General features: G+C 40.0%; 1 protein-coding gene across 7 annotated transcripts in view; it reads right to left on the bottom strand.

The window, feature by feature from the left end:
- Positions 1-20,277, bottom strand: part of TAF1 (TATA-box binding protein associated factor 1) — a 98,397-nt gene extending 78,120 nt beyond the window's left edge. For 5 of the 7 annotated variants that reach the window (XM_055437770.2, XM_055437768.2, XM_055437774.2 and 2 more), the window contains exons 1-18: positions 20,085-20,277; positions 18,971-19,085; positions 18,710-18,826; positions 12,349-12,468; positions 11,013-11,254; positions 10,398-10,616; positions 9,792-10,022; positions 9,272-9,479; positions 7,856-8,032; positions 7,369-7,496; positions 7,163-7,270; positions 6,864-7,037; positions 5,964-6,137; positions 5,627-5,731; positions 3,910-4,110; positions 3,601-3,742; positions 3,093-3,223; positions 2,200-2,280 (exon numbers count right to left, since the gene is read on the bottom strand). In XM_055437770.2, coding sequence (XP_055293745.1) covers positions 2,200-2,280; positions 3,093-3,223; positions 3,601-3,742; positions 3,910-4,110; positions 5,627-5,731; positions 5,964-6,137; positions 6,864-7,037; positions 7,163-7,270; positions 7,369-7,496; positions 7,856-8,032; positions 9,272-9,479; positions 9,792-10,022; positions 10,398-10,616; positions 11,013-11,254; positions 12,349-12,468; positions 18,710-18,826; positions 18,971-19,085; positions 20,085-20,204 — 2,793 coding nt within the window. In that variant the 5' untranslated portion in view covers positions 20,205-20,277. The remainder of the gene's footprint in view (positions 1-2,199; positions 2,281-3,092; positions 3,224-3,600; positions 3,743-3,909; positions 4,111-5,626; positions 5,732-5,963; positions 6,138-6,863; positions 7,038-7,162; positions 7,271-7,368; positions 7,497-7,855; positions 8,033-9,271; positions 9,480-9,791; positions 10,023-10,397; positions 10,617-11,012; positions 11,255-12,348; positions 12,469-18,709; positions 18,827-18,970; positions 19,086-20,084) is intronic. The other 2 variants (XM_055437771.2, XM_055437775.2) reach the window with 2 other exon arrangements.
- Positions 20,278-27,761: the final 7,484 nt, after the last annotated feature.

Here is a 27,761-nt window from a genome sequence, read left to right as displayed (position 1 = left end):
TTGAATTAGATAAAATTTTTGACCTGACACAAATCCATAAGCATCAAAGGAAAAGATTTACAAGTTAGACTTCTGCTCTTCATAAGACACTGCTAAGATAATTAAAAGACAAGCCTTAGACTGGGAGAAAATCTTTGTAAATCATATACCTGATAAAGGACTGGGACCCAGAATACATAAAGAACTCTCAAAATTTGAGAAGAAAACAAGTAACTAATTAAAAATAATAATGGGCAAGAGATAAATAGATCCTCAACCAAAGAAGATTACTGGATGATAAGCACATAGAAAGATGCTCAACATCCTTAGCTATCTGGGAAATGCAAATTAAAACTGCAATGACACACCCACTATAGGTAGGCAATAATAATAATAAATGGAAAATAACAAGTGTCGACAAGGATGTGGAAAAACTGGAATGCTCATACACTACTAGTAGGAATGGAAATGGTGTAGCCTCTGTGGAAGTCTGGCAGTTCCTCCAAAGGTAAAACAGAGCTACCATACAATCCAGCAATTCCACTTCTAAATATTTACCCAAGAAAAAAAAAAGAAACATATGTCCATATAAAGATTTATACATGGATATTCATAGCAGTTTTATTCACAATAGCCAAAATCTGGGAATAACGAAAATGTCCTTTGACAGGTGATTAAACAAACTGTGGTACATCCATACTATGAAATATTATATAGCAATAAGAGTAACAAACTATTAGTACACACAATTACCTGGATGAATCTCAGCATAATTAGAGTGAAGAACACAGACAAGAAAGAATGTATACTTTTAACAAATGGTACTAGGGAAAACAGAATACTCACATATAAAATAATAAAGATGGACCTTTACTTTACACCATATACAAAAATTAATTCAAAATGAGTCAAAGACTGAAATGTAAGAACTAAAAATGTAAAACTCTTAGAAGAAAAAAAACAGAGAAAAAGCTTCCTGATGCTGGATTTGGCAGTGATTTCTTAGATGTGGAACCAAGAGCACAGGGACAAAAGTAAAATTAGGTAAACTGGACTAGACTACATCAAAATGTAAAATTTCTCTGCATCAAAGGACACAGCAAAGTGAAAGGCAACCTACAGAATGAGAGAAAGTATTTGTATAACATACACCCGCAAAGATGTTAACATCTAGAATATGTAACCCCTACAACTAACTCAATCACAAAAAACAAACAACCCAATTCAAAAATGGGCAAAGGACTTGAATACACATTTCTCAAAATAAGACATACAAACAGCCAACAAGCACATGAAAAGATTCTATCAGGGAAATGCAAATTGAAACACCACTGAGATACCACCTCACACCCACTGAGATGACTACTTTTCAAAAAAAACAATAAATAACAAATGCTGGTTAAAGTGTGAGGAAACTGGAACCCTTAGAAATAATACAAATGTCCATCAGTGGACAAATGGATAACCAAAACAATATTCCATGGTTTTTGTGTGTGTACATATATACCAGAGAATATTACTCAGCATAAAAGATGAAAGAAATTCTGACATATGCTACAACATGAATGAGTATTAAAAATATTATGCCAGATGAAATAAATCAGTGACATAAAAACAAATACTGTATGATTCCACTTAGGCGAAGTAAGTACCTAGAATAGTAAAATTCATAGGGACAGAAAGTAGAATGGTGGTTGCAGGGGATTGGGGGTGGGAAAAAGAGGGAATTACTACTTAATGAGTAATCAAGTCTCAGTTTTACAAGATGAAAAGAGTTCTGGAGATTGGCTGAACAGTGTGAATGTACTTTTAACACTACTGACTACATACATAAAGGTTTAAGATGATAAATTTTATGTTACGTGTATTTTACCACAATTTAAAAAAAGAGTATATAATATAACTGTATGATTCCATTTATCTAAAACTCTAAAAAATACAAACTAATCTGTGACAGAAAGCAGATCAGTGGATGTCAGAGGACAGGGAGGGTTAGAGAGAAAGGAGGAGAGGGGAGAAAAGGATTTTAAAGAGGCACAAACTTGTGGAGGTGACAGATACACTCATTATCTCGTTAAGACAATTTCACAGGTATAAACATGCATCAAAACATACCAAATAGTACACTTTAAACATGTGCCATTTACTGTATGTCAATCATCTCAATAAGCCTGTTTTTCTGGGATAAATGGGATATACTAATAAAGATTAAAATCTCACCTCATCATCAATCTTCATCTGGAAATCTTCCTCATTTTCCTCTTCTGGAGCAAAAAAGGACTTCTCACCATAGCCAGCATCCTGGAAGAGGACAAATCCGTGTGTAAGTCAATCGATAAATTGGAAAATGCAAAGCACAAGTTTCACCAAATACCAAGTACAGAACACCAACACACAGTTTTGCACAGAGAATGGAGTCTATAAAGTCTTAGGTATACCTATCACCACTCTACATCCTGAAGCTAACATGTGTGGACAGTTAAGGCCCATGAGGAAGCTGAATAGAGATGCTCATTAACTCAGTGGGACACAACTGTGCTGTCCCACTCCAGCTAGATCTTTCCTATTTTGACCTAATAAGGACATTGCTGCTGCTAAGTCGCTTCAGTCGTGTCCGACTCTGTGCGACCCCATGGACTGCAGCCTACCAGGCTCCTCCATCCATGGGATTTTCCAGGCAACAGTACTGGAGTGGGGTGCCATTGCCTTCTCCGAATAAGAACATTATGCTTCTCCAAACCACATGTTCAGCACCATCAGCATCTCTGCCCGCCTGGAAGGCTGTGGAAAACAACCAAGAAGCACTTTCCTTGCTTATACACCTGTCTTACAAAGAATAGAGATTAAAGCCATCACCCAAATGAATGAGCAACCACTTTCAAAGCAAAACAATATTCCCTAAGTTCCTCACTAAGCCTTCCCACTGGTATTTATCTACAATGTAGTTTACCCCAGAACTGGTATACACGGAGTACCTTATACAGTTTGATTTTTTAAATAATTAGTAATAATCTAGTATGCATCATTCCTAAGCTAGTGAGAAAAGTTCTTCACCCTCATCTCTCTGAAAAACACCCACAGGCATAGGTGGTGCCTAAAAGGAAAGTGTTTACCTTCAGTCGCTGCTCTGCAGCTATCATGCTGTAATAAGCACAGCACTGCTCTGGAGACACCATAGCCCTGATCTCCTCTTCAGTTGGTAAACGAAAATCAGACTTCAGCACCCACCAGTTTGAATCCATGCCTAGAACAGATAAGAGAAAATAAGACCATTCGGAATTCCAAAGGCCCTTTCCTTGCCATTAACAGGGACAGCAAACCAAGAGTGAACCAGGCAATGTCCCAGAAGGTATCAGGCTTAGCCAATCTGAATGTCTGGCCAAGAAAAGCCCTGCTGCTAGGTTTCCTACATCTAAGACATCAACAATCACACTGAACTTCCTGACCGGCAAAATTAAATCAGCAATCAGAGCCTCCATAATTAGAAGATTTGCTACCTCCTTTTGATGACTCCAATTTTTTTTTCTATTTTATTATTTGTATGCTTATCCTTTAACTGGAAGCCTTAATCCTTTCTTGGAAAGAGGCAGAGAGAACATATAATCAGTCACAACTCATGACCTGTGCGTTTGAAGTCAGCGCAGAGCTTTAGCCTCTTCCGGATGCTGCTTTCTGAATGAGAAGGAAAAGCTTTTTTTATATCTTCCATTCGGATCCGTCGTGGGCGATCTTTACTCTTCCAGAACAGGCGATAAATAAAAACCTGCTCAACATACCAAATTTTTTTTTATTTGGCAAAATAAGGATAAAATTCCTCACCAGGGCCCCTTCCCCTGCTAAGCCCATAATGTTTTATCTTCCCTGATATGCCCCCAATCCAAATATCCCTTTATGTACATCCAGACGCCCTCCCTATCCTCTCGTTCTTACCTGGAGAAAGTCTCGAATATGAGTATTGGCTCTTTTGGAATTGGGCCCAGGAACTTCAAACAAAGGGCACTGCTGGCCAACCACAAAAATATCCACTAATTCCCGAATATAGTAACCTTGTCTTGTGCGAATAATAAGGAAGTCAGTTTCTGGCATCTTATGAAGATAAATTGGAGCACGAAAAAGGTTGTTCTCAAATGCCTAACAAAAATAAAAACACAAAAGTAATATAAAGAGAAGCCCTAGAAATTTAGTAAACTCATGAGAATGGAAAATCAAGCTTGTTGGTTCTCCATCCCCATTATGCCATCTAAGGTCTATCAAGTAACATAAATTAAAATATGGAATATCAAATGGGATTAGACAGATAATTTTTTACCCATTGGTCACCTTTAAGAGTCAGTAGTGAGGAAACTATAGGATTTGACACTATAGATGACACTGGCTCTGCTAGCTCACTGTATGATGTCCGATAAGTTACTTAATATCTATGAGCTCAATTTTCCTCATCTACAAAATGGAGATACTTAAAACTCTTATACTCACAGGATTACTATGAAGATTACATCTGAAAATCACTTTATAATCTAAAAAGCACCATACTGCTTATCCTAGACCCCAGCAGAGCCCCTGACATAATGTGAAATCAAAACATTTGTTTAGTAAATTAATTAAAAAAACAACTAATGAATTAGAAACTATGCTTTAAAAAGACAAACTAAAGATGCAGGACAGAAACATTTGAGCTTGTTTAAGTGGCAGCCAGATGAGGATCAAACTGTCATTAAGAACCTGTCATTAAGATTCTAAGGAAAGACTTCTCAAAAAAATTAGAAAAGTAGACAGAAAGAGGGAGGATCTTCAATACATAGGTGTGGAAAGAAAATTCTAAATGTGGAAAAAGAGTCACGGGGAAGATGAAAAAGGATATCTGAGAGACTACAAAAGTAGCCACAAAAGGGTAGGAACTGGTAGAAAACTTCAACAGAAAGTTATAGGGACAGGAACTCTAGGAACAGTATGAAGGTGATACTCAAAATCTGGTGGAAATGGACTACAGATGCAAAGGATTTTTTAAAAAATGTGCTTTGTAGATGCTTTAAGGGAATAAGCAATAGAAACAATGGGATAAACTAGGTACAAGAACAGTTAAATTGGTTAAGATTGCCAAGGGAAATAAACCGGGGAGGGGGTGAGGGGGAAACAAGGTAGTAGAGTGCTAAAGATTTCCTCACATCATTTGTGGACCTCTATACCTTCCCTTAACAAAGTATGTAAAAGCTAGGTTACCAGAAGCCATTTCTATACCCATCAGAACAGAGAGAGGAAAAACCATTTCACTATAGCTGGGGTGTGGTCCAATACTCAAAACACACCAATCTTACACATACAAATTAAACAGTCATAAAGTAACTACAGTAAATTATCAATCCAGTTGACTTCCCTATGCCACCCAGATGTTTTTGGACTTCTTACCACTATGTATTTCCAAAAGACTATTTAAAATTTAACTTATACAATAACATAATTAGGAGCCAGTTTTAATAAAAAAATGCAAAAACAAATTTTTGGATTATAGTAATTTTTAGCTTATATTGTTCTTTCCCATACTTTAGTTAAACAGTATCTCAATCAAATAGAACTGGTTCTTTCTGGGCTGACTAGATCATCTGTCAATTTCCTTAGGAAAAAGTTATAGCAGGAAATAATTCCTCACCTGCAGCAATTGTCCAGGATGGAGTGAGCCTAGAAAAGGAGATGTATGGCAGTAAACAGTTTCTCCATATTTACAATCTGGGGCTCCAGGATCTTTTCCGGGTTTCTATAAGGAATGCAACAGACCCAGTTACTACCCCAGAATATAATCAATAAGCCTAAATAAAACATTCCATGAGTGTAGCATTATACTAATATTACTAACTGCAAAACAGATACCATTCCATTCTCCCAATAAATCTCTAGTATTAAAAATATATATATATGTTCACATATGGTCGCTGAATATTTAACTACAATTATTTATTAACAACAAAGATTTTTCTGAGAAGACTCACCCGCTTATAGTAGTTTTTTATCTTGGTTGCCATGCCAACTTGCATCATTAATGGTCCATTTTCCTCACTATATTCTGCAAGAATAAGATCTCCATCTTTGCCTGTGAGGTCCTGAGGTGTGCGCATGAAAAACATCTCTCCACCACCTGAAGCTTGCCTCTCTTGTTCTCTCATCTGCCGAGAACGAGGAGAATACAGTACAGCTACTGACAGGGCAATAATTACACACAGTGATATTGTTCATTAAGACATCAAAAACTTTACTTGCTTTTTTTTCCTATTTTATTGCAAAAATGTTTATGCATAAAGTCAAAACTATGAACACTTATTATCCTACCACTTATATATTACTTTACATTTTACCATATTAGTTTTAGCTATAACTACCAATAGATTTTGCTGAAACTTTTTTCCTTTTTGGCTGAGCTGGATCTTGGTTGCTGTGCACAGGCTTTCTCTAGCTACAGTGAGTGAGGACTACTCCTTTACTATGGCTTCTCATTGTGGGTGACTTCTCTTGTTGCGGAACACTGGCCCTAAAACATGCAGGCTTCAGTAGTTGTGCACAGGCTTAGCAGCTCTGTGGGATATGGGATCTTTCCAGACCAGGAATTGAACCCGTGTCCCCTGCATTGGCAGGTGGATTCTTAACTACTGGACCACCAGGGTAGTCCATGAACCATTTTTTAAAGTTGCAGTTATCATGACATTTTACTGTATTTTCACATGCATCTCCCAAGAATAATGACATTCTCCTAAATAACCACAATAATATTTTATTTTTACCACTTCTAAGAAAATAGACAATTTCCTAAAAGCATCTAATATCCAGTCCATCTCCCTCATTTGTATTCCAATGCCTTTTATAGCTTTTTTTTCCTAACAAAGATTCAATCATACCTTTGCCTTCTTTTTGATGTGCTTTAGCAAGGGCTGGACTGCGTGGGGACCTGGCTGAGATAGTGCCCCAAAAGAGTACTTCTTCAGAGGTGGGCGATGGAACTGCCGGAGTTTGATGGGCCCCATGTGGGTAGGAAAGAAGGGCTGCCGTAATTCCACAGCAGGAATTGAATGCTAAGATAGAAATAAATATAAGGGTTCAAATTGAACTCCAGTCAAAGCAGGATTTACTCAGGTCTACACCAAAACAAAGCAGTGGTTCCCATTCACCACACACACAAAAAAAATGCTACTTTTACCTGAATAATATTTCCCCCAAAGGTGCCTCGAAGACCTTGTTGCTTAGGGTAGTAATATTCATCATTCGAGAGATTCCATGGATCTTTCACTTCTGGTTGAGACATGTTCTAATGATAGGTTATCAAATAAACCTTAGTCAGACTACCCTTCTTCATTACCTTTCTTTGTTCTTCTAATCACCAAAATCCCTTTTGCCCTCACAGACCTGCTGTGGTTCCTCCTTGATGACTCCTGTTTTCCCTAATAGAATTCGACTCTTCTTCAGAGAGGATTCCTTCTTACTCTCCTTGGAGGGAGAGTTAGAAGTAGCCTCTTCCTTCTCATCCGGAATTTCTAAGGAGGAAACAAGTCACCCTGGAATTGTTATCCCTGAAAATTCACCTTTCCTACTGACACCTTTGCAATTCCTAACCAGATTTTCATCTCCCCCAAGACCACTTCTAGTCCAACCAATCAAACTACACTCCTGACATCTCCAAGGTACTACTTTCCAACATTTCTAAATTATGAGTTTTCCCTAAAACAATACACAATATTAGAAACTGACAGCCACAACTTTGCTGTCTCAAACTGCTATTTAGAAGCTTCCAGTCTTGACCTTCCCGACCCTTCTGATTTCCTCCTGCCCACTGACATTAGGACAGCAAGCTATTAGTTATGGAGAAGGAACACTGACCCAGCCAGTACCATACCCAAAATGAGGTTCTCATCATTGGGATCAAGTGTTAAAATAGGAGGCTCCAAGAACCGGGGCATGGCCTGAGCATCCCAAATGATATTGTCCTCCCAACGTCCATATACCAGCTCCTCATTGTCAATGGGAAAAATGGAGTACCAAGGCTTGTCATCATCCAGCGTTGCTGCAAAACCTAGTCAAAACACAAGGAAAGAATAAACAAAACATTTCATGCTCCCTTCAATTCTAGAAAAGGGAAAGGTAGTAAATGCTAGTAGTTATTCATGTAGCTACTGAAAAGGAACCTACTAGAAACAGTGTATCTCTCACTTTTAAAAAATGTTGCAGACAAAAATGTTCACTGCAGTATTTTTTATAATAGTCAAAATTTAAACAACCAAATATTTAATATCGGACTGATTAAACAAATTATGGTAATAAATAATACGATAAGATACGCTAACAATAAATGTAATAAAGTATGTTTAAAATACAATAACAACTAAAAATTATGAAGATATCCATATATGACTACTATGTAACCAATAGTGTTTATAGATAGAATGGAAAGAAAAAAGAAAAAAATTATTTCTTATATTTAAAAAACAAGACATTTTTGGTTTTCCACTGAATTACAAAAGAAATCCAGATTAACACAAGAAAATTTGGAAAAGACAGAAAAGATATAAAGAAAACTGCACAGCTGTCTGTGATCTTACAAAGTAGAAAGAACCACTGTGAATCCCATGGTATTTTCCCTTTCAGTAAATTTTCTGTTTATATAGTGTCCTTTTTTTTCATTTATGCAAACAAGATATCAAATATGCCACTTCATATCTGGGCTTTTTTTTCCATTTAAAATGAGTTTCCCATGTCATTAAACATTTTTATGAAGAATTTTAAATGACATAAAATAATATTAAGTAAACAGCACAACACGTAAAACTGTACCTCTAGGAATAAGCTCAGCTACATACACATACAAGATAGAACACTGAAAGCATAATACACCAAAAAGGTAGAGCTGATAGTCTCTAGAATTACCAGTTATTTTTGACATTGCACTGTATTTTCAAAGTTTTCTACATTAAGCATAGCACACCTTTTTGTGTGTGTGCATGTGTACTTAAGGAGGGAAAAAGCAAATACTAGAATGATAAAGGCGCCTTTGGAAACAAAGGTAGACTATAAAGATAAAAGCATTATTATATCTCAGAAATATTTTTAACTTCAAAGTACTTTTCACATTTTTCTAATGAGAAATCAGAGTCCATCTTAGCTCATTAATAGTGTAAAAAATATTACAGACTAGAATCAGGGCTCAGATCCAAAACATTTCACTGTCCCTCAGCAGCAAAGATCACAGCTAAGATTACTTAGGATGACTGAGGTGAAGGACAATGTGCTGGCCACAGTGGGCACAGATGCAAACCTTGTTGAACATTGTAAGCCATGGCATTCCTAGTCATGCTGGAAGGAAGCCAGCCTGCCAGGCTAGCACGCTGTGGTTTTGTCCCCTTGTGTTTGACATCCTCCCCATCCCAGATGATATCATCCTCCCAATGCAGCTGTGTCACCATCAGGAAGTTTTCATCAGCCAGAAGATCGGTGCCACTGCTTTCCTCAGGTATTCTGTATTCCTACAAAAGTAGGGGAAGAACAACAAATCCCTGAATGGTCACTGGTCAGAGTTCCCACTTCAAATTCTACAGCAGATACATCAGATACATCAAATGTGGTCCTGACTTGACAGACACACCTGATAATGAAGGATTACCTGCCTCCTCCCACTCCTAGTCTGGCACAACACTCATTTCACAAACAAGAATCCCTGCAATAGGGCCAAATTGCCAGGGCGATATACCACATCAAACAAAAGGTTTAGACACCTCAATCTCCCACCAAAGAAACCCTACTCAGTGTCTGGGCACAGTGATTCTTTTCTTACATACCGTATTGCTTACGTCCATCATTCTACATTTCATCACAGGTTCCTGTTCCATCTTTCTTAGTTTGAAGCCATAGTCAAACCCACTGCCATCTTCAGGGACACCCAGCATATCATACCACAGTCGAGCAGGCCCATAACGCCACTCAGCCACTCTTGGTTTGGTGTCTGTCACTTTATCTGTATCTCCAGTTGACTGGGAAAACTTGGATTCCACAGGTGCCATCATTGTGATCTGTAACAGAACAAAATAGAAGGGGAGGTAGACACCCTGATCCCAGATGCCCTAAGGCTATAGGGAGTTAATGGGCAGGAGGGGGAACTTAGAGAAGCCATAAGGATGATTCTTGAACAGGACTAGGGTTAAAATGCAAACAATGGAGGTGTATCATGGCACACTCTGCCTACCATTCAACTTTCCTATTCACCAGTATATCACCATCTGCCTGCCCATAATACCTCTCTATTACAACAGGGAAGGGATAGCTACTGGGACTGAAATCGAGATTACTTAAGGACACTAAGGTGTTACTTTCAATTTAGACATAAGCTAGGAAGAACTCATTTGTTGCCCTCCTGGGTCTTAATTCCAGATCTCTATTTTGCCTACTTCATCATCAGAGAGACACTGCTCTGGAGGTGGTGGTGGGGCATAGTCATAGTTCCACAAAGATTTCTGGTTGACTTCTGATTCTACTGAGCACTCCGTCTCCTGGATCTGCTCTTCCTGTATCAGTTCACGGTGTTTCTTCTTCCTCTTTCTCCGAGCACTGCGCCAAACAGATGGGACATTCTTTCCTGGTCCAAAAAGACGTAGGAAGCGCAACACCTAGAACACAAAACATGTTTCTCTGTAAGAGACCCAATGTCAGATAGGAAGACAGTAGCTCTGAGCTAGAACTCCTTTGAGAAGTCTACTCAACTGTGAGGGAGGGATCAAGAAATGCAGAACTCAGATTTACAACACCAACCAAGAAAGTAAAGTATTCCTTAATAATTTGGACTAGTTCTTTTAAGATGAAAAGGACAGTTCCTAATGAGAACTATATAAATCACATGTATTAATATGATCAAGGCATAAAACTTAAGAAAAGACCCAATACAATATCACTGAATAAGGAAACCTTTACTTTCTGCTCATTCTATATTCAATATCTCAACAACAAAACTCAGTATTTACAAGAGGGCAGTAGTTTGGAATGTGGGCATTCTCCACTGAAAGTACCTTCCCAGGACGAAATTCTGGGAAAAGTTCTGTGACACTCGGCAACAGCTTGGTGGCATCGTGCTGCATAATCCCAGCCAATGGTAGGGTCAGCTTTCCATCCTCAGATTCTGTCTGTGTTGCTTCCTGAGGTCCCATCTCAGATTCTGAGTCAGAGGAACTACTGAAGTCCACTTTCTCTGAGGCCAAAGAGGAAGGGGCAATGATGGAGGGCAAGATGATGCCTTCTCCATCTTCAGACACTGCAACAAGGAAGAGAAACCCCTTTGGCATGTAACCGTGAGCATATTTCCTCAAATTCAGCCAACACCCACTCTAGGCTTAAGCATGGCTCAGTGGCAGGGGATACAGTTCTAAGCACCCAGATTACTAGGTATGCAACCCGGAAAACTCATTCCAACTCATTATCTCCCACCATCCACAACTCACCTTGTACCTGGTACCCTGGGGTTGTGATGAGAGAAAACAAACACTATTACTACATTTACTACTTTCTATATTAGGTTAAAGAAATGTGACCAATAGAAAAATTACATAAAACTTTAAACCAATCAGGCCTTATCATGTTTGACTCAGGGACCCATAAACTGGAAACATTTAAGCCCACAGGGTAACCATGAAATTATTTAGCATAAAACAAGATCTAAGACACAAAGTTATCAAATGTTATTTAGCCTGCAGACTAAAAAGGAAAGGGCTTAAAACTCTACTAGGAGACATTTAGGTTGACATAAGCCTCAAAACACTAGAGATCAAAGACACTGCTCTTCCCCAACCTCTTAGCCTAGAACAGGATTACTTACCACAGTTGCAGACATAGGAATAGGTGAGGTAAGTCTCTGCCTTTGAAATCTCTGACAGTTGGCTGTAAATGATTTATACCCATTCTAGGTACCTTCTCATTTAATCATTTTTTAAAGAGAATCATCTAGACAGGTAGTTTCCAAATACTAGTACAGATCAGTTGCATCAGAAATTACTTGAGGAAATTCTATGAAATCCCTGGGCTCTACCCCAGATCTTCTGGATCAGATTCTCCAGGGATGAGAGCCAGAAACCTGCAATTTTTTGAAGACCTGAGGTGACTATGATGGGCAGTCAGATTTGAGAACCACATCAACCTAAACTACTTTTTCTTGAGCCCATGTTAAAATACTGTTGTCAAATGTTTTAAATTTTACCCTTAACACTGAAATTTGAAAATTGTATGAATCTCCTATAGAAGCTGTATCATTTCCTAGTGGCTTAATCTGAATAGCCCCCTATGAGCACGCCAAAAATCTGGACCAGAAATAGAACTTGCTCCTTAGATAAAAGTATATAAGTCTCTACTTACCACCAGCAATGGCATCCTGTTCCTTATCCTTTTTCACTGGTCCTGGAGGTGGAGGTGGAGGCGGCATCAACTTGCAATCAATGTCTTCACAATCAGCATCATAGTCATCCTCATCATAATCTAATAAAACCAAGAAAGTGATTTCAATATCCAGAATTTCACACAACAACCTTGAGCTCCCTTGTCACTCAATATTTTAAAGCATCATATGAAGAACTATACAGATTCCTTGAGAGCACACAAGAGGTACAGCTTCTGCCTTCAGAAAGAAATGACACCATATCGCCAAATGCTGTAACACTATGTATATCTCATACAGGAATTTAGGGAGCCCCCAAGAACTGTTTATTAATCTTTGTCAATTTAAAACTGGACTTTCTTCTCACCTCCCAAGTCTTTTCTGACTTCTGTAGCCTATTATTCCTTCTACTAACCTTCAACCACTGGCATCACTCAATACTTCATCCTGAACACTCTTCTTTTATTCCTCTATAAAATTCTTCATTCCCTTTCTCAAGAATCGCCTTTATCTAAATCCAAACCTGTATGTCTTGCCCTGACTTAGCCCCTCTACAATTGTACTGCATGTTCTGCTGCCTAAAGAGCTTTTCCATTCAGCTATTCAGCAATTATACTTCACTTTCACACTGAAATATCCTTCAACTCTTTTTGATTCCCTTTTGTTACTATCAATACCACCTCCATCCTCATTTTCCCAGCTTACAATTTTAGCCTCCTGTCTCCTTCATCAATCTCTTATACCCAACACATCTTTTCCAATAAATCATTAATAGCAATCATTAGGGAACTTCTATTCATTGAGGTCCAGGTATTATGTGCCAGGTATTTTTAGTTATTTTATCTATAATCCTCCCAGTAATGCTACAAAGCAGAAATTATTCTGAGCTACAGAAGTTAAGTGACTTCCTTAGGGTCATATAATTTTAAGCAACAAAGTCAGAACTTAAGCCTGGTTTAACAACAAAGTGTCTTTCCAACACACTTGCTCACTTACCGAGTCCTACTGATGTTTTATCAGCAACTCTGAAGTCTGACCCTGCCTATCATTTTCCACAACTGTCACCCTACTCCAGACCTTGGTAACTTTTGGTAACTTTACATCTAGCTCACAAAAACAGTCTCTCAGTTGGTTGGCCTCTTTATCCTTTTCCTTTATTATTTTCGGCTGCACTGAGTCTTTGATGCTTTGTGAGGGCGTTCACTAGTTGTAGCACATGGGCTTATCACTGAGGTGGCTTCTCTCATCCTGAAGCAGGCTCTAGGCATGCAGGCTCCAGAGAAAGAGGGCTTCAATAGCTGTGGCATGTGGGCTTACTTGCCCCAAGGCATGTGGGATCTTAGTTCCCTGACTAGGGATCAAACCCATATTCCCTGCACTGGCAGGTGGATTCTTCGTCGCTGAACCACCAGGGAAGCCCCCTCTACCCTTTTCCTAATCAAAATCCCAAAGCAACAAGTATCCCTTTTCGTTTTCATTTAGGAAGGGAAGACAAGCAACATATAAGGAGCTCCTACCATAACACTGTTCTATGTAGATGATTTCATACCATGTGATAATGAACTTAAATTCCCACCAAAGTCTTATTAATGAGGTAAATATTAACACACATAAGCAGACAAGAAAATTGAGGGATTATTACAAATGAGAAATACAAGCCTCAGGAACTAAGCAACTTTCCCAGGGTCAAACTAAATATGGAGTTGGGATTTGAACCTATGACATTCTGACTCCAAAGTCCATCTTCTTTTCATTATACCACCCTGCCTCTTATTCAACAATCTATATCAGATTACAATTCTTTACAGCACGAAACTCCAAGTAATGTGTACATAAAGGTGCTGTCAAACTGCTCTATGGGGTGACTTCTGGTGGTACAGTGGTTAAGAAATCTGCCTTCCTAGATCAGATGAATCAATATAGTGAAAATGAGTATAATACCCAAAGCAATCTATAGATTCAATGCAATCCCTATCAAGCTACCAATGGTATTTTTCAGAGAACTAGAACAAATAATTTCTAAATTTGTATGGAAATACAAAAAACCTCAAATTGCCAAAGCAATCTTAAGAAGAATGGAACTGGAGCAATCAATCTGCCTGACTTCAAACTATACTACAAACCTACAGTCATCAAGACAGTATGACACTGGCACAAAGACAGAAATACAGATCAATGGAACAAAATAAAGCCCAGAGATAAATCCACGCACCTGTGAACACCTTATCTTTGACAAAGGAGGCAAGAATATACAATGGAGAAAAGACAATCTCTTTAACAAGTGGTGCTAGGAAAACTGTCAACCACTTGTAAAAGAATGAAACCAGAACACTTTCTAACACCATACACAAAAATGAACTCAAAACGGATTAAAGATCCAAACTTAAGAACAAAAACTATACAACTCCTAGAGGAAAACACACTCTCCAACATAAATCACAGCAGGATCCTCTATCATCCACCTCCCAAAGTAATGGAAATAAAAGCAAAAATAAACAGGATCTAATTAAACTTAAAAGCTTTTGCACAACGAAGGAAACTATAAGCAAGGTGAAAAGACAGCCTTCAGAATGGGAGAAAATAATAGCAAACGAAGCAGCTGACAAAGAAGTAATCTCCAAAATATACAAGCAGCTCCTGCACCTCAATTCAAGAAAAATAAATGACCCAATCAAAAAATGGGCCAAAGAACTAAACAGACATTTCTCCAACGAAGACATACAGATGGCTGACAAACACATGAAAAGATGCTCAACATCACTCATTATCAAAGAAATGCAAATCAAAACCACAATGAGGTACCATTTCACGCCAGTCAGAATGGGTGCTATCCAAAAGTCTACAAACAATAAATGCTGGAGAGGGTGTGGAGAAAAGGGAACCCTCTTACACTGTTGGTGGGAATGCAAACTAGTACAGCCACTATGGAGAACAGGGTAGAGATTCCTTAAAAAACTGGAAATGGAACTGCCATACAACCAACCCAGCAATCGCACTCCTAGGCATACACATTGAGGAAACCAGAATTGAAAGAGACACGTGTATCTCAATGTTCATTGCAGCACTGTTTACAATAACCAGGATATGGAAGCAACCTAGATGTACATTGGTAGATGAATGGATAAGAAAGCTGTGGTACATATACACAATGGAATATTACTCAGCCATTAAAAATGTATTTGAATCAGTTCTAATGAGGTGGATGAAAACAGTGAAGTAAGTCAGAAAGAAAAACACCAATACAGTATATTAATGCATATATATGGAATTTAGAAAGATGGTAATGATGATCCTGTATGCGAGACAGCAAGAGACACAGATGTAAAGAACAGTCTTTTGGACTCTGTGGGAGAAGGTGAGGGTGGGATGATTTGAGAGAATAGCACTGAAATGTATATATTACATATGTGAATAAGACTGCCAGTCCAGGTTCGATGCATGAGACAGGGTGCTCAGGGCTGGTGCACTGGGATGAACCTGAGGGATGGGATGGGGAGGAAGGTGGGAGGGGGGCTCAGGATGTACACACGTACACCCATGGCTGATTCATGTCAATGTATGGCAAAAAGCACTACAATATTGTAAGGTAATTAGCCTCCAACTGAAATAAATAATTTTTAAAAAAAGAAATCTGCCTTCCAGAATCAATACTGTCAATGACTATACTACCCAAGGCAATCTAGAGATTCAATGCAATCCCTATCCAATAACCAATGACATTTTCCACAGAATTAGAACAACAAAAAAAATCTCATAATTTGTATGGAGACATTAAAGACCCTGAATAGCTAAAGGAATCTTGAAAAAGAAAAAGGGAGTTGGAGAAATCAGACTCCCTGACTTCAGACTATACTACAGAGCTACAGTCATCAATATAGTATGGTACTGACACAAAAATAAAAATATAGATCAATGGATCAGGACAGAAAATCCAGAAATAAGTCCATGCACCATAGAATCCATCCAGTGAAGCGGGTTCAAGCCCTGGTCAGGGAACTAAGATCCCACATGCCACAGAGCAATTAAGCCTATGCACCACAACTAAGACCTGATACAGCTAAAAATAAATAAATAAAATAAATACCAAAAAAAAAAAAGAAAGGAAGAAAATCTGCTGGCCAATTACCTTCACACTACTTATTTCTATCTCCAAACGAAGCCATGTTACCAAACCAAAATGTCCTGTTGCTCCTCTCTGTCAAACCTTATCTTTCAAAATTCACCTCCATGAAGCCTCTAGAATGACTTATACCTACTTCTAATTATTCCAAAGAAACACCCTTGTAAATCAGGCCGTGTGAAGGGGCCAATGCCAGGGAAGGAGGAAGCTAAGGGCATAGATGAAGGTACCCTCAGAAGACAAGATAACTTGGAAATGAGCTTCCAGAGTATCAACACTATCAAATATAGCATCCTCCTTTTCCAGGAAGTCAACTCATACAACCCAATTAAGAACCCCTTATCTAGCATCTTCCTTACTATCCCTAGCCACGACAACAAATCCAAATCTGAAAATTATAACATTCCCTGAAAATCAGAGCTGCTACCACCTTGCCCTCAGTCTGTCAGGATCTAAAACTAATAGCTATGCTCTGACTTAGCTAGTCTGGCAGCCTTTCAGAACTAAATAAAGCATTCTATACAGAAATATGAGCTGCCAACTGGTTTAAGTCTTCTTATTATGAATAATTATGTTTAGCATTCATTTATTTTGCCTTTCCCAAATGATAATAATATCCCTAAGGTAAAGCTTGTGTTTTCTGTTTTTCTAAGTTACTTCTTGTGTATACAGTGCAGTTAATCTCTTTATATAAGAAGCACCCAGGACTTCCCTGGTGGTCCAGTGGCGAAGACTCTGCGCTCCCAATTTAGGGGACTCAGGTTCGATTCCTGGTTAGGGAACTAGATCCTACATGCTGCAGCTAAATATCAACTAAAAATCTTGCATGCTTCAGCAAAGACTGAAGATCCCAAGTGCTGCAACTAAGATCTGGCAGTCAAATAAGTAAATAAAAATAAATATATTAAAAAAAAAAGAAGCACCCAAATCCATTAACTGACTCTGAAGAAACTTAAGTTCAGCTATTTACCAAGGTTTTACCTTCATTTCTCTGCAAGCTGAAATCTAATTCAAAGAAATGGCTAATGAATAAACAATGAACAACTTCATACAAAAGTCTCAAGATGGTATAGGGCAGTGGAAAGAATGAACTGTGACCAGAACCAAGCTCCTCAAAAACCAGAAAATGGATATCATCTTTGTACGATACTATTACAGTTTATAGCATATAATGGGTGCTCAATATCTAATAAACTGAAATGTTTAATTAGTCAAGGCCTGCCACTAGCTAATTATAATAAAGTTCCACATTTTATTAAAGTTCTCTGAAGTTCAAGTCTATCTATGATGAGGTTAAGAATAAATAATCACTAAAACCCCTTAGAGCTCTAACATTCTGATTCTATAATGTAGCACCTCATACTAGGAAGGAAAACCAATGTTGTGAGCAAGCATTAAGTGCACTGTGTCAGCATACAGGTAGTGAGTGATCAATCAACAGAAGCTGAACCAATAAATACACGTGCTCATTTATATATGAACTGGAAACTTAATCCTTCTTGAACTACCAATTCCCTGAGGGCAAAGACTGAGTTCAAATAGCTATGTGGGGTACTATGAACCCCACAGGAACTCAAATACCAGATGATAAGGAGAAGAGCATTATCATTCTTCTTGGGCATTCACCAAGAATTTGGGACTAACCAGTATGAGGAATAAAAGCCTAAGTATAATAATGCTGCCCCAGAACACAAAAAAGGATAGCAGCTACTTGCAACTGAGCTGACAAAGGGAGAGAAGCAAAGACATAAAGAGCAGGAACAATGACAGAAAGCTTGGATAGAAACAAACTGAACTACACAGCAAGAAAATGTACTAGGGGCTTCCCTGGTAGTCCAGTGGTTAAGAATCCATCTGCCAATGCAGGGGACTCGCCTTGAATCCCTGGTCTGGGAAGATTCCATATGCCTCAGAGCAACTAAGCCTGTGTGCCACAACTACCGAGCCCTCGCTCTAGAGCCCGTGAGCCACAATTATTGAGCCCATGCACCACAACTACTGAAGCCTGTGACTAGAGCCTGTGCTCTGCAACAGGAGAAGCCACCACAATGAGAAGCCGGCACACAACAATTAAGAGTAGCCACTGTTTACCACAACCAAAGAAAGCTGGTATGCAGCAACGAAGATCCAGCACAGACAAAAATAATAAATAAATAAATCCTTTTTTAACAAAAAGAAGAAAAAGTACTAGAATGCTCTTATTGACGGCACTGAAGAATCACCTGCATGGCAAAGAGGCTGCAAGCTCCCCATTGTCTGCTGGTATCTTCGGCTTTCATCTTCTGCTACCTCGTTGATGTCTGAATAGTCTACAGCATCTTCTGTACTCCTGACCCATCCTATAAATAAAAGTGTGTGTGGGGGGGTAGATCTAAACAAAGTGCCAGTAACTCTCACTCCCTTAGATAATTCCCACTGAAAGTACATGTACAGTAAGTGGCTAGCTTCCTCCCCCACCATACTCCCCATGACCCAGACTTCACCTTCATCATTTACCAGGGCAGCATCAGTACCAGTCAATTCTTCATTTGCTGTGAGTTCAGTTATCAGGCTGCCCAGCCCCAAAGCCCCCAAGCCTGCCAAGTGCTTCTTACACTCCTGAAAAAGGGACAGCACCAGAGTCAAAGACAATAACTAAACCTAAGTTTCCCACACCACAAGGTTTATTTCAAGATCCACAACAAAGTTATAAACCCATATAAATGACTCGACAGCATACTAAAAGAAGCATCACATTTGAGAACTGTGAAGTATATCTTCCACGTCCACATTGATCAGATATAACATATCATATTCAATTTCATCACTATCCTTTAAAGAAATGTAAGGAAAAATTATTCAAGGAACCACCGCCAAGACTAAATAAATTAAGTAGCAGATCTGTGAATAAAGTCTAAGAAAACAGATAATTCCAACTAGAGAAAACAAATCAAGAACTTTATTATTATCTTTACTGTGTGTTGCAGCGAAGGAGGAATATTGGTCAGTATTTTCTCCTTGAGAAAATGAAATTAAATGAAGATAGGTTTAAGAGTCGACTGGGCACAGGAAACAATTTCATGAATGTCAGTGAATGGTGGAAAAACTATGTAAGCAAGTGTGCACTGGGACCAGAAGGGGCCTGCAATGGATGGTCTGAACATTGGCTGTTCTAAGAACTGGGGCCTGAACCACAGGATTTGGTGCCGGTCTGTCCTCTCGCTCTAGAGCTACCTCTAGTCAGTGATTTCACAAATGCAGACAGTTTCAAGAATCTCCTAGAAGGTTCTCATAGCAACGATCTGAAAGTAATCTCAATAGCTTATGCTATTTTTCCTCCAAAGCCACCCATATCAGCGCCACTTGGCCTACCTTTCACCTCTTGTCCCACCCTCGCCCAGAACTGAGCCCCCTCGCTCTCTTGCTAGTAGATTGTTACTACACAACCTACTAGCAAGGCAACCGCTTCTCTCTTCGCGTACGTTAAGTGCGCCCTCTCATTAAGGGAGGGCCACATCGTCCTCTCTTCTAGTTTCCCAAGCACTCTAAACTCTCCTCACGCCACCTTTTCCTCAGCCGATACACCCTCTAGCTCTATGACCACGCCCATCCCCTCACATCGTCCAAGACGCTTTCTCCCTCCAGCTGCCCGGCTCCATTGATGTTGCCGAAAAGGAAACCAGTTAAAGAAAATGGGCCGCCTCCAGCGGAATCTTCATCGCTATCCGTGTCCGACATGATGGCGGCGGCGGCGGCGGCGGCGGCGTCAGCGCTGTCTCAGGGCCTACAGCGGCTACAAGGCACGGCCTTGTCCTATAGCCCGGAAATAAAAAACATTCGCCCAGAAGTAATTCACTGAGTTCCTGGATTACGACCACCTCCCACCGGAAGCAGAATAAAGAACCGGAAAGACCGACCGTCCTACGAGAAACGGAGAATTGGTGACACTACGTTACTAGGGGCTTTTGATTGGACAATACGCGATCAGGAGGCTGGATCTGTGAAAAACCGTTGGTCGAAGAGAATGTTTGGTCCCTCCCGCCTCTGCTAATCTGCGCAGGCGCTGTCTCAGTACCTTGGGGAAGAGCGAAGGATCTTCCTCTAATCAGAAGGTGATTCGTGGGTCACATGACCCCTCATTACCACTCCACAAGACACGGAAATGGGAGTTAGAACCGTTTTTTCGGTTCTGTGGGCTTCTGGGATGGCTCAAGTGGTAAAGAATGTTCTGACTGCAGTGCAGAGATACAAGAAACGTGGGTTCGATTCCCGGGTTGGGAGGATTCCCTGGAGGAGGAAATGGTAACCCGCTCCAGTATTCTTGCCTGGAATGAGCCTGGTGGGCTGCAGCCCATAGTTTGCAGAGTCGGACACGACTAAGCACGCACGTTCACGTTCTTCCCGTCTGCGCTGTCGGCGCCTTTTTTGCACCGTCCCAAAGAGAAACTGGCCGTGTATCGCACTGTGCCGAAGGTACTCGTGCAAGTTAGTTGTTTTGAATTGACATTCCCTTATAAAAATAATTTCCTTCCCTCCTTTTTTGGAAAATATGAAAGTAAGAGATGAGTAAAATGAACAGCCGACCCTTCACCTAGATTCACGATTTTAACATTTTGCTAGTTTTTCTTCTCCTGAACCATTTGAATGTGGGTTACAGATACTGTGATTCTTCACCCCTGAAAATAGTCTTACCTAGTGGAGAAGGAAATAGCAACCCACTCCAGTGTTCTTGCCTGGAGAATCCCAGGGACGGGGGAGCCTGGTGAGCTGCCGTCTATGGGGTCACATAGAGTTGGACACGACTGAAGTGACTTAGCAGCAGCAGCAGTGGCTCAGACGGTAAAGAGTATGCCTGTAATGCGGGAGACCCGGTTTTGATCCCTGGATCAGGAAGGTTTCCCTGGAGAAAGGAACGGTAACCCACTCCAGGATTCTTGCCTGGAAAATCCCATAGGTGGAGAAGCCTGTGAATTGTGAAAGTCACTCAGTCATGCCCGACTCTGACCCTATGGACTATACAATCCGTGGAATTCTCCAGGCCAGAATACTGGAGTGGGTAGCCTTTCCCTTCTCCAGGGGATCTTCCCAACCCAGGGATGGAACCCAGGTCTCCCGCACTGCAGGCGGATTCTTTACCAGCTGAGCCACCAGGGAAGCCTCTGGTGGGTCCCAATCCAAGGGCTTGCAAAGAGTTGGACTTGACTGAGTGACTAACACTTTTCTACATAACCATAATACTATTCAGTTCAGTTCAGTCGCTCAGCCGTGTCCGACTCTTTGCGACCCCATGAAGCACAGCACGCCAGGCCTCCCTGTCCATCACCAACTCCGGGAGTTCACTCAAACTCATGTCCATAGAGTCGGTGATGCCATCCAGCCATCTCATTCTCTGTCGTCCCCTTCTCCTCCCACCCCCAATCCTTCCCAGCATCAGAGTCTTTTCCAGTGAGGCAACTCATCTTTAAAACTTAACATTAAGTCAATATCATTTAACATACACACATTTAAATTTCCTCGGTTGTCTTAATTGGAGTATTTTACATTTCAATCCGAGATCAACTCAAGGTTCATGCATTGCATTTATCTTTCTTTAGCCTATGAATTCAGAGTCCACCAGCATTTTTCTTTGTATTGCATGACACTACCTATTTGAAAGAATCCAAGGAAATTGTCTTGAAAATATTCTATACTATGAATTCATGTAGTCTTTTCTTCAAAGTGATTCTGGTTAAATATCTTACTGGCCATCAGAAGGCACAATGTCAGGTTGTTCCAATGTCGATAATGCTAAATTTGAGCACTTCAAGAAAGTGGTGCCCAACATCTCTCCATTGCAACGGCACATTTTTCCTTTTGTAATTAGTAAATAATCTATGGGGGTGATACTTTGAAATTGTATGAACATTCTGTTCCCCATTGTCCTTAACACCCAAAGGTTGTAGCATCTGTCGATGATCCTTTCCTGAATCAGTTATATTAGGAGAGTGTTCAGGCAGTTGGAACACAGTTGGAAGAAAATTTCCATACATAGCATTTCAGAAGGGAGTGAGTTTATTAAGAACAGAGAGGTAAAAGTGGGCACTATGAGTGAAGCAGGGCGACCTCCTGACAGACAAAGGAGAGTTGATGGTGTTCATGGGTTAATAACCAATTTATATAGCCTTAAGACAAAATTCCAATACTTCAGCCACCTCATGCGACAAGTTGACTCACTGGAAAAGACTGATACTGGGAGGAATTGGGGGAGGGAGGAGAAGGGGACGACAGAGAATGAGGTGGCTGGGTTGCATCGCTGACTCGATGGACATGAGTTTGAGTGAACTCTGGGAGTTGGTGATGGACAGGGAGGCCTGGCATGCTGTGATTCATGGGGTTGCAAAGAGTCGGACACAACTGAGCGACTGGACTGAACTGAACTGAAGACAAAAATTCTGGCTGGAAGGTTGATGTTAGGTGATTGGCTGGGATGTTATAGGGTATTTATTGGAGTGGGCATCTTTGCTTAATTGGGAGTCAGGAAGCTTGTTAGTGATGATCAGGGGGCTTTTGGCAAGGTTACAAAGGGGCTCCGTCAGTTTCAGAGGTGACTTTGGTTCTGGGCTCTGCTTCTGAGGCCTTGGTGCAAGGCCTCACATCTATAGCCTGGGGCAGGATTCAACATTCCCCCTCCCTTCTTATTAATGGGCCAAATCTTTGGCCCCTTAACACCCTGCTCATGTCTAACTACCTGCCTATCTCCACGGGACATGGGGACACAGGTCATTGGAGAAAGGGGTGGAGACTGCTCTGGCTTCTTCCTGCTGGACAGGGGCATCATGGGGTCTGGGTCCTGATGCTCACTCTCTGTCAGGGTGCGCATATGGAGGAAGATGAGAGTCCATGGAATGACAAGACCACTTGTTCCAACATAATCCATATGTCAGCCAGCTGATATCCTTGTAGTACCATCTGGAGATTTATTTATTGTATTTTAGAAGAAACAAACTTAACAGGAAATTAGAGACACAGCCCCAAGATGAATAGAAGTAGAAAAGCTGCTAAGGGGCCTAGAAGAGGGGCTAGCCAGGAGAACCAGGGCTAGATGTTGGCTTGTGATGTTGGTATTTCTCTAGGTATGAGAAGATGCAAGAATTTGGACTCATGAAAATCTTTTCTTGAAAATATATAACAATCTGAGGCCTGTCCTGCCAGTTTTCCCCAGAGCACAGAATGCCTCATTCATGATTTCTACCCTGAACTCCTTTCAGAGGGTGTTGAACGTCAGCAACTGGAGTGGCTCCTGATTTACTCTTTGTAGAGGCAGATGGCAAGTGCCAGTTTTCAGTTGGCAGGGCCCCTTCATTGCCTTAAATTTGACCATTGGTTTAGGGGCATTTTATGATCATTTTGTCCCACATTGCTAGGAATGCTCATTCCCAAGTCTAGTGAAGATTTTTTGATTGGCCACTCAATGTGCTGTTACTGGACTAGGCCATGAAAGTAGCAAAAGTCCTGGACCTTATCTGTGTTACTAATAAACTCTTATAGTCCAGGAAAATATTTCCTCTTGTTACTTCTTCCCATCTAGAGTTACGTTATTACAATCATTGATTTCATATGGAACTATATGTCATCATTTTATTAGAGTCTCAGTCACACATTTGGTAATGTAAGAGAATAGTCTTATAAAACTGCCAATATGGAAAATAATATAGTTTGCAGTAATAGTAAGTTCACAAGTAAGAATTTAAGAACTATTTTTAGGTGTAGTCCAGTATATACCATGTTGTCTGACTTAGTTTGTTGAATGACTATAGTCTGATGTTAATCTCCTGGTTGTAGATCATGAAGCATCTGATTTTTATCTTGTAACAGTATAACATAACAGCAAGGGACTAAATGAGAAGTGAATCTTTAGTAAACACAGACCTTAACTAACAAAACTAGAATTTAATATTCAGTGAAATATATTTTTTTTCTAAAATTATTCCCATTTTTTTTTAAACACAACCGAGACTAATTTGTTTTTAAAATAAGTTTTGTCCATTGACTATAGATGCCACAGGCCTGTCATCAGTTTTTGTCGAGGTGGAGTTTTTTCTTCTAGAGGTCCCCACTATACTTTGAGATGTCTGTATATGTCAGAAGACAATCTTTTTATTTACCTGATAAATCTATTCAGAACTCAAGTGTCTCCAATTTCTAGAGGGACAAGGCAGAGAGAAAAGAAAAATGTTTTAATTTTACCCACAGGTGTAGATTACCAAATTGTTTTAAACCATAAGTAGCTTGAGGAGAAGAGCTTCTTGATATCTGAAAACAAAGATCAGAAGCCAGTAATATGTCAGACAAAAAGTCATGAAAGTTGTAATCATATTTAGCAGTTTATTTAATCCCATGTAATTAGTTTTTCTTCTGTTGTCCTTGCCTAATGATTGAGGTTGATAGTGACAGTGATGGTTTTAAGAAGTTTGAAAAGTTTTTGTTAATGATGGTATGATTTGTCCAAATAAAGTGTGTGCCTGATCACTGGAGATTGTAGAAAGTATACCCAAAGTGCAAAGCACATTTTGAACCATCTTTTCCTCTGTTGCGAGAGCATTAACCCTGAAGTTAGGAAAGACTTTATCCCATCAAATAAAAGTGAGGTGTGTCAGGGAGCCAGGAAAAGCCAAGCAACTGTCTTGGATTTCCCATAACCCTGATTTACGGCCACTGTTTATCCATTTTAAATTCCCTAATTTAGTAGATGAGGGATTAATTTTTGTAGAAATGGAATGAGCTTTGTCTATGTGCGCCATAGTCTTCATAGATCATTGTGAAATAATATTCAGTTTACCAAAGTAACAAAAGATTTTAAAAACAAATATAAATCACTTAAAGGCAAAGGAATTTACATAGTCTGTTATCAAAAAGCTGCATTCTAAGAAAACTTTATTCATTTAACAAGGAGAGAAAACCAAATTCCAGTTTGGTACCAGCTTATATTCACTGTGAAACAACAGTTATTCACTTGGCCACAGTAACAATAAAAGATTTCAAAGGCAGTTTAATGTCTTAAGAAGCTTGTACCATGCACAAAACTCTCTTCTCGGGGTCCACTTCCCATAAAACTTTCTTTCACTTCCTGTATTCATCACTTTATTTGCCCATTCAGAGAACAGCCACCAGTAAGTTCAGACTACTTCATTTTCCCTTCAGTCAGTTCAGTTCAGTTGCTCAGTTGTGTCCGACTCTTTGCGACACCATGGACTGCACCATGCCAGGCTTCCCTGTCCATCACCAACTCCCAGAGTTTACTCAAACTCATGTCCACTGAGTCAGTGATGCCATCCAACCATCTCATCCTCTGTCGGCCCCTACTCCCACCTTAAGTCTTTCCCAATGTCAGGGTCTTTTCAAATGAGTCCATTTTCAGCATCAGTCCTTCCAACGAATATTCAGGACTGATTTCCTTTAGGATGGACTGGTTGGATCTCCTTGCAGTCCAAGAGACTCTCAAGAGTCTTCTCCAGCACCACAGTTCGAAAGCATCCTTTCTTCAGTGCTCAGCTTTCTTTATAGTCCAACTCTCACATCCATACGTGACTACTCGATAAACCATAGCTTTGACTAGATGGACCTTTGTTGGCAAAGTAATGTCTCTGCTTTTTAATATGCTGTCTGGGTTAGTCATAACTTTTCTTCCAGGGAGCAAGTGTCTTTTAATTTCATGGCTGCAGTCACCATCTGCAGTGATTTCAGTTCAGTTGCTCAGTCGTGTCTGACTCTCCACGACCCCATGAATCACAGCACGCCAGGCCTCCCATCACCAACTCCCGGAGTTCACTCAAACTCATGTCCACAGAGTCGGTGATGCCATCCAGCCATCTCATTCTCAGTCGTCCCCTTCTCCTCCTGCCCCCAACCTTTCCCAGCATCAGAGTCTTTTCCAGTGAGTCAACTCGTCACATGAGGTGGCCAAAGTATTGCAGTTTTGGAGCCCCCCAAAATAGTCTGTCACTGTTTCCATTGTTTCCCCATCTATTTGCCATGAAGTGATAGGACCAGATGCCATGATCTTAGTTTTCTGAATGTTGAGTTTTGAGCCAACTTTTTCACTCTCCTCTTTCACTTTCATCAAGAGGCTCTTTAGTTCTTCTTAGCTTTCTGCCATAAGAGTGGTGTCATCTGCATATCTGAGGTTATTGATATTTCTCCTGGCAATAATGATTCCAGCTTGTGCTTCATCCAGTCCAGCATTTCTCATGATGTACTCTGCATATAAGTTAAATCATCGGGGTGACAATATACAGCCTTGACATATTCCTTTCCTGATTTGGAACAAGTCTGTTGTTCCATGTCCAGTTCTAACTGTTGCTTCCTGACCTTCATACAGATTTCTCAGGAGGCAGGTCAGGTGGTCTGGTATTCCCATCTCTTTAAGAATTTTCCACAGTTTGTGGTGATCCACACAGTCAAAGGCTTTGGCATAGTCAATAAAGCAGAAGTAGATATTTGTCTGGAACTCTCTCCCTTTTTCTATGATCCAACTTATGTTGGCAATTTGATCTCTGGTTCCTCTGCCTTTTCTAAATCCAGCTTGAACATATGGAAGTTCATGGTTCACATTCTGTTGAAGCCTGGCTTGGAGAATTTAGAGCATTACTTTGCTAGCGTGTGAGATGAGTGCAATTGTGTGGTAGTTTGAGCATTCTTTGGCACTGCCCTTCTTTGGGATTAGAATGAAAACTGACCTTTTCCAGTCCTGTGGTCACTGCTGAATTTTCCAAATTTGCTGGCACGTTGAGTGCATCACTTTCACAGCATCATCTTTTAGGACTTGAAATAGCTCAGCTAGAATTCCATCACCTCCACTAGCTTTGTTCGCAATGATGCTTCCTAAGGCCCACTTGACTTCGGACTCCAGGATGTCTGCCTCTAGGTGAGATAACACCATCATGGTTATCTGGATTGTGACGATCTTTTTTGTATAGTTCTTTTGTGTATTCTTGCCACCTCCTCTTAATATCTTCTGCTTCTGTTAGGTCCATACTATTTCTGTCCTTTATTATGCCCATCTTTGCATGAAATGTTCCCTTGGTATCTCTAATTTTCCTGAAGAGATCTCTAGTCTTTCCCATTCTATTGTCTTCCTCTATTTCTTTGCATTGATCATGAAGGAAGGCTTTCTTATCTCTCCTTGCTATTCTTTGGATCTCTGCATTCAAATGGGTATATCTTTCCTTTTCTCCTTTGTCTTTAGCTTCTCCTCTTTTTTCAGCTATTTGTAAGACCTCCTCAGACAACCATTTTGCCTTTGCATTTCTTTTTCTT

The sequence above is a fragment of the Moschus berezovskii genome, chromosome X, assembly GCF_049115385.1.
Source record: "Moschus berezovskii isolate FMDL1 chromosome X, NW_MosBer_1.0, whole genome shotgun sequence".
Classification (NCBI taxonomy): Eukaryota; Metazoa; Chordata; class Mammalia; order Artiodactyla; family Moschidae; genus Moschus; species Moschus berezovskii.
This window is presented reverse-complemented; position numbering and strand designations above follow the sequence as displayed.